The 15,721-nt window shown below is 40.6% G+C and overlaps 1 protein-coding gene across 1 annotated transcript; it reads left to right on the top strand.

Annotated features, from left to right (window-relative positions):
* Nucleotides 1–884: 884 nt before the first annotated feature.
* Nucleotides 885–12,281, top strand: LOC140994318 (C-type mannose receptor 2-like). The gene is made up of 13 exons (XM_073463889.1): nt 885–942; nt 1,113–1,352; nt 5,681–5,749; nt 5,946–6,070; nt 6,225–6,325; nt 6,423–6,557; nt 9,240–9,265; nt 9,858–9,965; nt 10,135–10,248; nt 11,352–11,420; nt 11,617–11,741; nt 11,911–12,011; nt 12,109–12,281. Exons 1-13 carry the CDS (start codon nt 939–941, stop codon nt 12,248–12,250), a joined length of 1,359 nt encoding a protein of 452 aa, XP_073319990.1. The 5' UTR covers nt 885–938; the 3' UTR covers nt 12,251–12,281.
* Nucleotides 12,282–15,721: the final 3,440 nt, after the last annotated feature.

Genomic DNA, 15,721 nt, shown 5'->3' with positions numbered 1-15,721 from the left:
TATACTTTATTGATCCTTCTGGAGGAAACTTTTATTTGGCTTCAACATGCTGCAGATCAGACCTAATTGTACTAATTCTGAAAATAGAGCCACTCAATCTTTAGATTGTTCATTATTGTGCTGATGACACACAGAAATACTTTTCCATATCATCTGATGAGAGGATTTCAATTTAATTTTCTTGGTGGGACTCTTCAGGTTTTTGCTTCTACAGTTTTTCACTTCAACAAAAGTTTTACATTTCCCCTTTTAATTTGCTGTTGTTGTGAGGTGCAATGTGTGAAAAGAGAACAAACTGGACCCTTGGCCACTGACACTAAACAATTATGAATAAAATGTTTATTGCTTTTTGTTCTGTCAGCTGTAGATGATATTTGACTTTACACTTAGTCGACTCTCTCAATGAGAGATGAAATAGAGAAATGTTACAGATCTCAACTCCTGAGTCATTCTACTGCCTCGAATCCCTGGTGGCAGGGATTTGATGATTAGTCGGGTTGTTTCATGGCTGGACCAGGGGTTCCCAAGAGCTTTGTGGCTGCTGCTTGGAGTATTTCTTTAATGACAATGTTTTATCATTGTATATCTATTAATGATTACACGTTGTTATTTATGTGTTTTATTCAAGCGCTTGACTCCATCTAAAGGCAAAAAATGAAAGGGAAAAATAAGGGAAATAAAGGGAAAAATGTTAGGATTAATCTCTGTTTTGTCTTTTTATTTCTTGCTTTCATGATTGTAATTTGTGTAAACCACCAATACATGGCTTGATTTACTATATTTGTAATGATATTGAAACACAAACAAATTACAAATATTGTCTTCTAATTCCAGCTGCTGTAGATACACGAGTTCAGAAGAGCTCACTCAGAGCTGCTGCAGTGATTCTGGGTCTGCTGTGTCTTCTCCTCCTGACTGGACTCATAACTCTGGTTGTCATGTGTGAGTACTGTGTTAGCATGCTGATGAAGCAACAGGTGATACTGGCTAACAGTATTTGTTTGTTATTATTAATTGTGGTCTAAGTTCATATGTGTTCATACAGGATTTCCTCACTCAAAACTAAATTCTCTCAGCATATTGTTTTAAACCTGTTTTTGTTTCAAACACAGTAACCAGGAGCAATGAAATGCATGAAATGAAGATGGTCGGGTTACAGGCTAGTTACAACAACCTGACTGAAGAAAGAGACCAACTACAGACCAGTTTCAACAACCTGACTGAAGAAAGAGACCAGCTACAGACCAGTTTCAACAACCTGACTGAAGAAAGAGACCAGCTACAGAACAATTACAACCAACTGGTTACAGCCCTGACCAATGAGAGAAATGATCTTCAGAGAAAGGTTGAAGGTAACCAGAGAATGCAATTTCTGAAGAGACTGTGATGCAATTGCTGGCTGCTATAGCTGATGCTGAGCTGTATTGCTTTAATGTTTAGCTGGGAGCTAAACAGTACATCTGTCTTTTTGACTTTATGAAGACTTAGAATAGTAGAAAAGGTATCAAGGGTGCAAAATATCGTGTACGCAATGTTTCACTAACAAGACCACGCCACAGTTTAACGTTAAGGCAGTTTATTTAAATTGGTAGAAGATTTTGGAAGGGATAGGAAAGGGGGGTTGGGTTGTTGGATGAAGGAAAGGGGGGTCGAGGTTGGTGGATGAAGAGGGGGGTTTGAGTAGGGTTGCGGATTGGCTGGACCGTCTAGGAACCAGGGAGGTTGAGACTCAGAGTGGGGGTACATCTCGATGGGCGCATGTCTTGGTCGGCGTGGCTTCATCATCCCCCCCGTGGTTCCTGTGCTTGAATGGCCTTGGTCCCTCTTCTGGAGGATCTTCTTGCCATGGGATGGCGATGTCAAAGGCTGGGCTGCCGGTGATGCTGTGTGAGAGGATAGTGGAGAAGGAGAGGGTCTGGGGGCGAGGGTTATAAGAACTTGAGACGAACAGGAGAGAAATGTTTAGGCTTGCATATATAGATTTCACAGGTGATTGAATCAGCGTTTCGGTGCAAGCTGGGGTTCTGCCTTACGTAGGCCTTTGATCAGCATGGTGACGTGGGGATGAGAACCGGAGGGGGCTGGAGCTCCGGAGAGCAGTTTGATGAAGAAGTTGATGCCGCTGAGATATACTTTGATGGTGGAAGTTCTGATTTTGAGAACTGTATGGGCATATATGATGAAGCTGGTTATTGTTACGATGTCGATGGAGGGGAAAGGGAGGTTGTGAAGGGTATGAAATGACAGTGTAGTAAGATGAAAGGGTTTTGGTTTAGCGCAAAGGTAACTTTATTTGAATTGATAGAAGGCTTGATGAGGGTAGGAGAGAGGGGTCGAGGTAGGTGGATGTAAGACAGAGGGGTCGAGGTAGGTGGATGTAGGAGAGAGTGGTCGAGGTAGGTGGATGTAGGAGAGGGGGGTTCGAGGTAGGTGGATGTAGGAGAGGGGGGTCGAGTGCGTTGCGCGAAACGGAAAGGGGGGTTGAGTGTGTTGGACGAAACAGAAATGGGGGGCCAAGTGCGTTGGACGAAACAGAAAGGGGGGTCGTGTGGAAAGGGGTCGAGGTAGGTGGATGAAAGGTAAAGAGGTGGATGTAGGAGAGAGGGGTCGAGTGTGTTGGATGAAGGAAAGGGGTCGAGTGCGTTGCGAACAGAAAGGGAAGAGGGATAAAAAAGGAGGAAGTCGGGAAAGACCAGCAGTGGATGAGCCCTGGCCTGTGGTGGCAGTGGCTGTGTGCACAGTGGTGTGATTGGCAGTGGTTGCTGGAAATGGGTAACTGGGGGTAGCTGCGGGTGCTACGTTACCTGGGGCAAAGGAAGACTGAAGAGGCGAGGAAAGGGTGCTGGGATGGAGGAATGTGTTCAAGGGTTGATCGTGCAGCCTGCAGTTACAGGGAAGCGAGGAATGAGGAAAAAAGGGGGTGGGACAGGTAAGACAGGTGGGGAGAACACACGGGGGAGATACGACCTGGCCCTCTGTGGGGGCTGCGCGGAGATGTCATCGGTGAGCCGCGAAGTGTGTGGTGGACGGAGTGAAGGCAGTGTTGCCAACTTCACGACTTTGTCGCTATATTTAGCGAGTTTTCAAACCCCTCTAGCGACTAATGACAAATCTAATGACTTTTTCTGGTGTTATTGGAGACTTTTGGAGATTGCCATGGGCCCCTCCCCCATCCCAAAGCACTCACAGGTGGCCCAGTCCTCGCGCAACAGTCCCTCCCAGCTGCAGTCAGAGCAGGAGAAGTTCACCCCTCCACGTCCAGACTGCGAATCGCGCATGGGCGTAGCTGCCGCTGGCTGATCCCGCCCTGGCTTACAGTCGGGATGTAAATGTAAAATTTTCTTTGTCTAAAATAAATCAATGCACTAAAATAAGTTCATTTGTAGTTCTAAAATATTAAGGGTGTTTTTTACTCACTTTTTGTCGCTCCCACAACGCTATTCCTCTCTCCTACAGCGTCCATTACAATTAAATGCACATGGCCAGTCATGCAAATTAGGTGATGACATCATTTAGCGACTTTTAGGACAGCCAATAGCAACTTCCCTTACTGAGGAGTTGGCAACTGTGAGTGGAGGTGGAGGTGGAGGTGGAGGTGGAGGTGGAGGTGGAGGCCGTGAGCGGCGGGAAAAGCTGGACTTTGTTGTCGGTCCGACGGAATGGGATGCGGAGGGAAGACAAAACGGATCCGGGAGTCTCGGGTTGGAAGCGGTGGCTGCGGGTTGGGCGCCAGGAGGCAGCCGGTCGGACAGGAGAGAAATGGTTAGGCTTGCATATATAGATTTCACAGGTGATTGAATCAGGGCGACAAAGGTGGTTGAGTTAATGCAGCACAGGTGGTTAGGTTGATGAGTCACAGGTGGTTAGGTTGATGAGAACAGGTGATTTGATTGGCTGGGCCTGGGTGGCAGATCAGCGAGGAGAAGTGGCGTGGTCCAGTTCCTGAACCTTAGTTATAATAACTCCATAAAGTGTTAAAATGAGACTTTAGTATGAGGACTTAAATGAGCTTCTGTGTATGGAGAATAAGGGCCCAGACACACCAAACCAACTTCAAAGAGCAGTGGCGATGAAGGCTGACATTTGCGTCCCCTCACATTACCTGTGTCCCAGCCAAAAAGCTGCACATGAACACACCACAGCCAAGACTACAGCCATGAGGAAATACTGTTCGATATCACCAGGTGGCAATAGTCTATTTGTCATTAAAAAAGCGAAAACAGAAGACATGGGAATGCGGATTATCAAACTGTTATGATAAAGCATGATGATTTTTTTCACACCACTTGCTAACATAACCACTTCTAATCAAGAATATGTCTGATAAAAATAATACCACAGCGACATTATAAAGCGGCTTTCCTTTTCCATTTCGCTTCTCATGCACTGATTTACTTAGCTGGGCAGCCAGGCACAGTGATTTCTCTCGCTGATGGGCTCCACCACCAATTTCACACGCCCAGTTGCTTAAAAGCTTTCACAAGGGCCAACTAATGCCAACAGTGCAGGACACGCTTCAACAACAGGGCCACAGACGCTCACGAATGGCTTCGACATTAGCCAACGGCCGACCATCGGCCTGGTGCGTCAGGGCCAAGATCAGTGGCGGTCCTAGCTTGCATGACCCTCAGCGAACCTCACCTTCAGCGCTTCGTGCTGTGATTGACTTTAGCCTACTAAATACCTTAGTTGTGCACTATTAGATGAATCTAATATGAATGTATACATAACTCATTTGTCATTTTGGTTTGCACTAACTGGGCAACTAACTAACTTCTATTTCTATTTCTTACCTTTTTATTATATTGTTTACTTTTTACTATTATTATTGCTTATTGTTATATTGAACTGTTCTTTGGCTGCTGTGACGCACAAATTTCTCCATTTGCGGGACTAATAAAGGAATTCTGATTCTGAATCCTGCCTCACCACTCCACCACCAGTAGGGAGAGCTGAGGTCCAGAGGTGAACCTATCCCCCGCCCCCCTCCCCCTTCTTCCACAACCTCTGTATATGAGACTCTCTCAGCAGGAGCAGACGCACCTTTACAAAACAGAGGGCGCCCAGCCGCCCACTCCCCACACGGCAACATGACGTAGTTGACTTGACGTGCAAATGAGCAATACAAAAAACGGATGAAATGAATGCAAACAAGTTTAAGGCAGCCGGTACGGGTCGGCACCGGGGGCGATCTGCCGAGATAAGCCCAGAGGTGGCTGCCACAGAGCCAGTTACTGTGGGCGACTGCCTGCTCAGTATTTTTTTTTTTTTTTTTTGCGGGCGCTCATGCCGCCCCTCCACAAATGCCGCCCTGGGCGGCTGCTCATACTGCCCATATGAGAAACCGCCCCTGGCCAAGATAGAGGAAGCAAACACTGCATCATTGATAGATTTGTGCAATAGATAATAGAAAGATTCCTCTTTATAGGTTTCTGAAAAACTTTGGTAAGCAGGATGATCAAATACATTTTTAAAGTGAAATAAAACTCTTGAGTCATGATACAGCAAACATGTAAATTTCTTAGATACCATTTTGTCTCTTTTATCATTTTTGCTGTGAAGGAGATACTAACATTCTCTCTGTTTCTCATTCTCGTTACAAGAAAGCTAATGATTCTGTTTTAGGTTGAAACAAACACTGTATAGACTAACGCAACAGATGATGGTCATTCTGTTTCAGATACTGAGGCCAGTCTGAAAGATCTGACTAATGAGAAAGAGGTCCTGAAGAGCATTCTGAAAGACTTTGGTAAGAATGCTGATTAAATCAGTGAAGAAAAAATGAACCCTCATCACAGTTCTCAGCCTGTGAGCCATGATCCAGCAAACATACATATTTCTGACAGATAAAATCTTGGCTCTTTGTTTTGTAGCTGAATCATGTCTTAATTCTCGTTGTTACCAAGATATTAAGGTTCTTTCTGTTTCTCACCATGCTCAACAAGGATGGGTATATTTCAGAGGTAGTTTCTATTACGTGTCTTCTACCAAGAGAACCTGGGATCAGAGTCGAGATGACTGTCTTCAAAAAGGTGCAGACCTGATGATTATCAACGGCAAAGAAGAACAGGTGTGTGTGTGTGTGTGTGTGTGTGTGTGTGTGTGTGTGTGTGTGTGTGTTAAAGCTTGGAGTTAGTCTACATTAGGTGGACATTGAAATGAGTTTAATGGAACTTAAATTTCAGTTAAGTTGTTTAAAGTTTGTGTCTCTCTTTTTAAAAAAGGATTTTGCAAACCGGTTCCAGAAGTACATGTGGATCGGCCTGACTGACTCACAGAGAGAGGGGACATGGAAATGGGTGGATGGGACACTGCTGACCAAAAGGTTCAGACTTTTGTTTGTTTGTTTGTTTGTAATTAAGTCACTTCCTTGTGCGTCTTGGATTGCATTCTCTGATGAAAGTTTATTTTTTTAATTGCAGCTACTGGGCTTCTGGGGAGCCTAACGGTGGAACACAAGAAAACTGCGGGGATATAAAGAAATATGATGCTGAAAAAAGTTGGAATGATGAAAGCTGTTCCCATTCACTCTACTGGGTCTGTGAAAAGAAACTCCTGCTATAAATGCTTTGGCACAGGCAAAGCAAAGTGACAGTTGAGGAGGCCTTGCTGTTGTTTTAATAAGTCATTACAGCCTCAATACTGTGTGTTTGATCACCATTCAGTTATGTTACCTGTTTTTTTTTATTGCATTTAGACACCAGAAAATGGTTCCTCTGCACCATTAAAACGTTGCTTTCATGACATGGTGAATAATGCATTATATTAATTTACAATATACAGCCAACAACTGCTCTTTTATCTATTTTATTTTAATTCAAATTCAGATAGATAGATAGATAGATAGATAGATAGATAGATAGATAGATAGATAGATAGATAGATAGATAGATAGATAGATAGATAGATAGAGTTTCTGCACTATGTAACTTCAGTGAGAGGGTAGGATCACAGCGTTACATACATGTTTACTTCAAGATACAAGTGATCAACAAATAACATTGTTATGACATAATGAGTTTTGTTTGTAGTTGGCACCTATATTCAACAGACAAATTGTTACAGACCTGGGATTTGTATTTACAACAGTAGTGTTGCACTCAGAAACTGTGGGGGACGCCAAATCACACAAAATGCTAATTTCCACATAATGTGACTTTACATTAATACATGATTTTGTCAAAGACAAGGGTGACATGATTTAAAGGACTTAAAGGACAGCAACACAGTTACAGCCGACAAATGCAAGACAGACAGCTGACACAAACACTGCCGACTGTGTAAATGTGTAAATCAACAGGCTTATACAGTAATGTCACTGCCCCATCATTAGGGCACGAGTAGATAATCTGATTATAATTACATTTGTGCATTGCATTAAATGAATATGTTCCTCTGATGTATTTTTATACGGTGTATGACAATTTTAGCCTTATTCTTTCAGCTGCAACCCCCATGGTGTCAAACGGACTTGGGCGAAATAAATATAGAAACATAATTCAAAGCAGTTCTTTCATATCTTCTAACAAGGCTTTATTGCTTCAATCTGTTTCTCTGTTATAAAATGACTGAAATGGCTGTGACATTGCATGCAGGCAACAGGTGACACCTCTCATGATCTTCTATCAATAATAATGCCATTTTCCAAAAAATTGATTGGTCAGAAGGTGGTGCTTTTAGTGAAACATAACCTGCTCCAGTTATGTTTTATGTGTGCAGCATAACAACATATCCTGATAAGAAGTGAACCACCATTATAACACTGAAAGGTTAGAGTTTACCCTGAAGTTACCTTACTAACTAAAAAGCTGCTTTGTGATTGAGGCCTCTGCTATTTTATAAATGATTGTACAAATGAAGAAGTGTTACTTCAACTTCAACAGTTATCATCTGCTATTTATCTTATTTGTAAAGGTGTGTGTGTGTGTGTGTGTGTGTGTGTGTGTGTGTGTGTGTGTGTGTGTGTGTGTTAAAAATAGTGTGCTGCTGTCAGAGAATTGTCAATTGTATTAAACAAAGGTTTAAGTTGTGTGAATGGCAGACATTTTATGGTAGTAAACAGCCTTTTTGGAGGCTGCAGTATGATATTCTAAATATATTTTGCAGAAGTAACCTACCCAAAAGATTCAGGTTCCTGTTCATTGGGGTCGGAACGCCTTCTATTTCAGAGAGGTCAGCACAATAGTTTATCATTTATCATTAAAGGAGCTCACTCTCCAGACTTTGATGCCCTCAGGCCCCTCAGGACCAAACTGAACCGTCAATACAGCTGAGTGTCATGGATCAATTCGATATCTATGTTAATGTAGAGAGACCTTCAGGTAATCCTGGTAAGAGGAGGACTTTGGGAAAATGTTCAGAAAATATTTATGCAAATGAAAACAAGATCCACACTCTGGAGCCAGAGAGACCTGAACCTGCACTCTCAGGTAATGAACACAAACATGTAAACACTCTAAAAGGATGTTGACTGCATTTCTTACATAACACCACACACAAACATTATATTACATATTCTCAAAGAACTCGTGTGAAGTAAAACAAAGACTTACATGACGTGTTTGAGAAACCATAATGTGAAGGAGGCAGAGAGGAAAGAATTTAACCACAGCACTGAGTCTACCAACTCTCTGATATACTTTATTGATCCCTCTGGAGGAAACTTTTATTTGGCTTCAACATGCTGCAGATCAGACCTAATTGTACTGAATCTGAAAATAGAGCCACTCAATCTTTAGATTGTTCATTATTGTGCTGATGACACACAGAATTACTTTATTTTCTTGGTGGGACTCTTCAGGTTTTTGCTTGTACAGTTTTTCACTTCGACAATAGTTTTACATTTACACTTAAATTTGCTGTTGTTGTGAGGTGCAATGTGTGAAAAGAGAACAAACTGGACCCTTGGCCACTGACACCAAAAACTTCTGAATAAAACATTAATTGCTTTTTGTCCTGTCAGCTGTAGATGATATTTGACTTTACACTTGGTCGACTCTCTCAATGATGATGAAATAGAGAAATGTTACAGAACTCAACTCCTGAGTCATTCTACTGCCTCGAATCCCTGGTGGCAGGGATTTGCTGATTAGTCGGGTTGTTTCATGGCTGGACCAGGGGTTCCCAAGAGCTTTGTGGCTGCTGCTTGGAGTATTTCTTTAATGACAATGTTTTATCATTGTATATCTATTAATGATTACACGTTGTTATTTATGTGTTTTATGCAAGCGCTCCCCCAGGTGTGACAGCAGCTTAAGTGGTTTGAGTGAGTTACAATGTGACAAATTGCAGTTGATGGCTGCTAATGTTTATAATTTTGTCTGTGTGTGCTCTGAGGGCTGCAGCTCTATACTCTCTTCTCTCATCTATACAAGTAAGCGTTAAGTCATACAAAGACTGAGTAATCATTTTAATGTGGGGGGAACAGTGCACACTTTGAAAGAGGATTTCCTGGAAGGACTTCACAGTGTTGCAAGAAATGTGAGAGAAATTCTGCAACAACAAAAAATAAATAAATAAATAAATAAATAAATAAATAAATAAATAAATAAATAAATAAATAAATAAAGAGTTTGAAAGAGAAGTTCAGACCTGCTGAATTTTCTCACTTCTACTGACTCAGAACATTAGATTCTCACAGAGTGAGGTTGGTGTTTGACTCCATCTAAAGGCAAAAAATGAAAGGGAAAAATAAGGGAAATAAAGGGAAAAATGTTAGGATTAATCTCTGTTTTGTCTTTTTATTTCTTGCTTTCATGATTGTAATTTGTGTAAACCACCAATACAAGGCTTTATTTACTATATTTGAAATGATATTGAAACACAAACAAATTACAAATATTGTCTTCTAATTCCAGCTGCTGTAGATACACGAGTTCAGAAGAGCTCACTCAGAGCTGCTGCAGTGATTCTGGGTCTGCTGTGTCTTCTCCTCCTGACTGGACTCATAACTCTGGTTGTCATGTGTGAGTACTTTGTTAGCATGCTGATGAAGCAACAGGTGATACTGGCTAACAGTATTTGTTTGTTATTATTAATTGTGGTCTAAGTTCATATGTGTTCATATATGATTTCCTCACTCAAAACTAAATTCTCTCAGCTAATTTTTTTAACCTGTTTTTGTGTCAAACACAGTAACCAGGAGCAATGAAATGCATGAAATGAAGATGGTCGGGTTACAGGCTAGTTACAACAACCTGACTGAAGAAAGAGACCAACTACAGACCAGTTACAACCAACTGGTTGAAGGTAACCAGAGAATGCAAAAGAGACTGTGATGTGATTGCTGGCTGCTATAGCTGATGCTGAGCTGTATTGCTTTAAAGTATAGCTGGGAGCTAAACAGTACATCTGTCTTTTTTACTTCATGAGGACTTAGAATAGTAGGTATGGAATAAAGGGTGCAAAATATTGTGTATGCAGTGAAAGGTGTTGAGAGTGTATGTGACTTTAGTATGAGGACTTAAATGAGCTTCTGTGTATGGAGAATAAGGGCCCAGACACACCAAACCGGCTTCAAAGAGCAGTGGTGATGAAGGTTGACAGTTGAGTCACCTTACATTACCTGTGTCCCAGGCAAAAAGCTGCACTTGAACACACCACAGCCAAGACTACAGCCGAGAGGAAATACTGGTCGATACCACCAGGTGGCAGTAGTCTGTATTTATCATTAAAAAAAGCGAAAACAGAAGACATGGGAATGCGGATTATCAAACTGTTATGATAAAGCATGATGATGTTTTTTACACCACTTGCTAACATAACCACTTCTAATCAAGAATATGTCTGATAAAAATAATACCACAGCGACATTATAAAGCAGCTTTCCTTTTCCATTTCTCTTCTCATGCACTGATTTACTTAGCTGGGCAGCCAGGCACAGTGATTTCTCTCACTGATGGGCTCCACCACCAATTTCACACGCTCAGTTAGCTTAAAAGCTTTGACAAGGGCCGACTAAAGCCAACGGTGCGGGACACGCTTCAACAACAGGGCCACAGACGCTCACGAATGACTTCGACATTAGCCAAGATAGAGGAAGCAAACACTGCATCATTGATAGATTTGTGCAATAGATAATAGAAAGATTCCTCTTTATAGGTTTCTGAAAAACTTTGGTAAGTAGGATGATCAAATACATTTTTAAGTGAAATAAAACTCTTGAGTCATGATACAGCAAACATGTAAATTTCTTAGATACCATTTTGTCTCTTTTATCATTTTTGCTGTGAAGGAGATACTAACATTGTCTCTGTTTCTCATTCTCGTTACAAGAAAGCTAATGATTCTGTTTTAGGTTGAAACAAACACTGTATAGACTAACGCAACAGATGATGGTCATTCTGTTTCAGATACTGAGGCCAGTCTGAAAGATCTGACTAATGAGAAAGAGGTCCTGAAGAGCATTCTGAAAGACTTTGGTAAGAATGCTGATTAAATCAGTGAAGAAAAAATGAACCCTCATCACAGTTCTCAGCCTGTGAGCCATGATCCAGCAAACATACATATTTCTGACAGATAAAATCTTGGCTCTTTGTTTTGTAGCTGAATCATGTCTTAATTCTCGCTGTTACCAAGATATTAAGGTTCTTTCTGTTTCTCACCATGCTCAACAAGGATGGGTATATTTCAGAGGTAGTTTCTATTACGTGTCATCTACCAACAAAACCTGGCAACAGAGTCGAGATGACTGTCTTCAAAAAGGTGCAGACCTGATGATTATCAACAGCAAAGAAGAACAGGTGTGTATGTGTGTGTGTGTGTGTGTGTGTGTGTGTGTCAAAGCTTGGAGTTAAGATATTGAAGTACTGTAAAAGTCAGTGAGGTGGACATTGAAATAAGCTTGATGGAAAAATTCTACATAAATTTCAATTAAGTTGTTAATAGTTTATGTCTCTCTTTTTAAAAAAGGATTTTGCAAACCAGTTCAAGAAGTACATGTGGATCGGCCTGACTGACTCACAGACAGAGGCAACGTGGAAATGGGTGGATGGGACTCTACTGACCAAAAGGTTCAGACTTTTGTTTGTTTGTTTGTTTCAAATTAAATCACTTCCTTGTGCTTCTTGAATTGCATTCTCTGATAAAAGTTTATTTGTTTGATTACAGCTACTGGGCCTCTAAGGAGCCTAACGGTGGAACACAAGAAAACTGCGGGGATATAAAGAAATATGATGCTGAAAAAAGTTGGAATGATGAAGACTGTTCCCATTCACTCTACTGGGTCTGTGAAAAGAAACTCCCACAATAACTCAAAACCCATCAGACAGTACAGAAAACAAATAAATGCATCTCTCAGTTTCATCTGAACAGAACAAAAGATTTATCTGTTTGTTTGTTTTTGTTGTTGTTGTTGTGACATTTCATTGTGAACTCAGACCTTCACAAAAGCAGTCAGACTATGATGGTGTGGACATGCTTATTATTTTCAAGGGTAGACAGCATTTCCAGATTTCCGTTTTAGTGTGCACATAATCTGTATGTTATGTTACCTGCTAATTTTTGGTGAAATTATCATTTTAATGATAAGAAAAATGGCACCTCTGCAACATTAAAACTTTGCTTTAATGACATAGTGAACAATACATTATATGACTGTACAATATATAACCCACAATTGCATTTGGAGCTTTTTGTTTGTTGTTAGTTTTTATTATTATTATTATTATTATTATTATTATTATTGTTGTTGTTTTGTTGTTGTTATTCTAAATGTTTAGGTTAATCAGATAAGAGTTTGATAGCATTTTTTTATTTGTTATTTGTTTTGTTTTGTTTAGTTTTGTCTAGTAAGTATTTTGTTGAGTTTGGGAATTTCTGTCACACTGAGGGCACCCTGGATTATATAGGTAGAAGGATATGTGTAAGACCATGATGCACCTGGGTGGGCCTATGGTTTTTTTTAACCAGAGCAGGAGAGGCATGCCGGATTCCTTTGTTCTTTGCTTGCTTGCTTTTTTGAGAAATAAACTATGATAACCAAAGGAACTTTGAATGGACATTGAACTGTACAACACAAGCCTGTGGGACAGCAGGGCTCTTTGATTTGCATTTTGAAGTTTAATTTAGATATTATTCTCTTTTCTATTGTAATAACATAACACCACTGTAATGGCAATTCAATCACTTTTTGCGCTTAAAAAATTGCCTGCAAAATTATCATCAGCTAAATGTACTCAAAGTATTAAAGTAAAAGTACACATTCTGCAGTAAAATGGTCCCTGTCAATGTTAAATGATAGGATTAATATTACTGTGGCACTGATGTTGCATTTTACTGGTGTATGCTTAAGGGTTGAGTTCAATGCAACTACTTTATTTACTGTTGGATAGTTTAATCTACAGAAATGCACCATATTGTGTAAGATCATCATACATCTGAGGCGTCACTTTCCTGTGAGAACTATGTATCTTGATGAGTCCGTTTTCATGAGCTCAGAAAAACAGTCTGTTTTCTTACGGAGAAGGACATTTTTCTAAATCCATAGAGGAAGCCTTCATCCTGCAGTTTATCATAAATACTCAAAATTACTACATTTTGAGATACTTTTTTCTCATTGGATAGGAGGAATGTAAAAGAGTAAAAAGCACAGCATTTGCCTGTGAGATGTAGTGGAGTAGAAATATAAATGTAATGTTCACAGCAAAATGGAAATACTCCTTGAATTTGTACAGAACATCACCTGAGTAAATGTAGGCTGCTTGGGACTTTCCACCAATGACAAACACAAACTACAAATGAGTGATATCATGCGCATATATCTGATATCTAGTCCTTTCAACCAACCCATATCATTGTGTCAAATTATCTTAAATAGCCTTAATGTCCACCCACGAGATGGTAGTGCATGGACCCAGTGAATAATGACGACTAATGACACAAAATGGAGGACAGTGATACATTTGTCCTGAGAGTGGCTCCTTTAAGGAATAGAGCAGGAATGAATGAGTGTGGAGAGAGAGAGAGCCAGAGAAAGTGAAAGTGGATACAAGCGAAGCGGAGCAGAGAGGGAAAGTTAGCGGTAAGTTTTCATTTTAACTATAGTAAATGTGCAGTGCAGAGTGAGGGCACTGTTTACAATCTTATTGATGTGTAGGACATCATTTAATTGTGGACGATCGTGGAAAAGGAACATTTTATTTGACACTGAGATAAGAAAATCATAGAGCTGTGTCACCAAAACTTTGGCCCGCTTATCCTATCCCTTAAATTCGGCAAATGTAACATGCTTTATTAATTAATTCCCTCCTCTGTATAAAAAAGGAATATTGTGTTAGTTTGTCCCATTTGATATTTCTTGCTGGGTCGTTGTTTTGCAGGATGTAGCGGTTCACGTTTCAGCATTTTTCAGTGGGGGGGTGGCGACACCCGTTCCGACGGTCCGCCATTCCGACCGGGTTATGGTTAAGTTTGGGCTTTCAGGTTCGGAATGGCGACCTTTTTTCAAAAATAATTAAGGGCCGGCATTCCGAAACATGAAAGTGAACGTTCGGAATGCCGCCCTGGACCCTTTCCAGTGTATTGTTTTCAAATAATTTGTGTATTTAACCTCATGTATGTGCATAAAAGGTGATATTCTGCCTTGTAAGACCGTTTGGGTGGCTTTGGAAAGTAGGTCATAGTCTTCAGTAATATTTTTAAAAAAAATAGTAATTAGTGAAAAACCAGAATAAAAACCTGGCCAGGTGGAAAATGCCTACCAGAGTATGCATCCTGCTTCTTATTAGAGTTCTGTTTTATGGCTTTGTATGACTAGACTTATATTGTCTTCAGGTATTTAAAAGAATATTTCTACCCGTCATTCACAGTTTGGTTAGGTTAGTTTTAGGCAGTAAAATACTTGATTAGGTTTTAGAAATGGTCCTGGTCTAGATGACATTAATAGATTCAGATCATTTTTGGTGTCACACGCGATAGGAGCAGCTGTGATAATCAAAAATAAATGTTGACAAGCCCCCAGGAAGAGTGCCAGGCTTTGAAGCCGACTTTCATAGAGGCCAAACCCTGTAATTACATTGTCATGTGATACACTGGGGCCCAAAAATACATTTTGCCATTAGCTTACATTGTGAAAGAAGTGGCTGTAAAACCGTGGGTAAGTTTTTGGAGCTTCACAAAACCAGCATCTGGTATTTTTATACCCGCAAAGTCTAGGGCACCATCTCCAGTGCTGTATCCAGATATGAATGGTTACATCTATGCATTACAAGTGACGAGACACCAATGTGAGCCTACAAGTTTGCTCATCAGACACATAACGCAGTGTTACGCAGGATGTAACGCGCCGCCCTCTGTAAAATATCAAGTTTTTCGGGAGTCCCATTTAAGACCGGTCTCAACGAGAAGAAGGATTAAGTCCAGGTGGTGCAGATTGCTTGGACTTAAAAAGTCAAGTTATGACCAACTTCGCTTAAGACCAGGCGTTAACCATGTTGGTGCAACTGGCCCGAAGCAAGTTCAACATACCCAGAATTCGTTTCCGTTATCTGGCTTCACTACAATCACAATCTAACAAAGCAGTCAAACAAAGCTGGTTATCAACTCCATAAGTAAACCCAGGTTTTCCACATGTAGCCATAAGTGCATTCAATAAAAGTGGAGGTGTTTGCAGTTTCTTGAAGACGTTTCACCTCTCATCCAAGAGACTTCTTCAGTTTTAACTGGAGAGGATTTGGCAGGCTTTTAAGCTCTGTTTGGGAGTGTGTTTGGTAGCAAACATGTG

This window comes from Pagrus major, chromosome 4 (genome assembly GCF_040436345.1).
Source record: "Pagrus major chromosome 4, Pma_NU_1.0".
In the NCBI taxonomy this organism is placed as follows: Eukaryota; Metazoa; Chordata; class Actinopteri; order Spariformes; family Sparidae; genus Pagrus; species Pagrus major.
This window is presented reverse-complemented; position numbering and strand designations above follow the sequence as displayed.

What these genes read in the sequence shown, in the direction of transcription:
- LOC140994318 (XM_073463889.1), top strand. An exon ending in TCTTCAGAGAAAGGTTGAAG is followed by an intron (nt 1,353 to 5,680) that starts GTAACCAGAGAA and finishes ATTCTGTTTCAG; the next exon opens with ATACTGAGGCCAGTCTGAAA. An exon ending in GAGCATTCTGAAAGACTTTG is followed by an intron (nt 5,750 to 5,945) that starts GTAAGAATGCTG and finishes ATGCTCAACAAG; the next exon opens with GATGGGTATATTTCAGAGGT.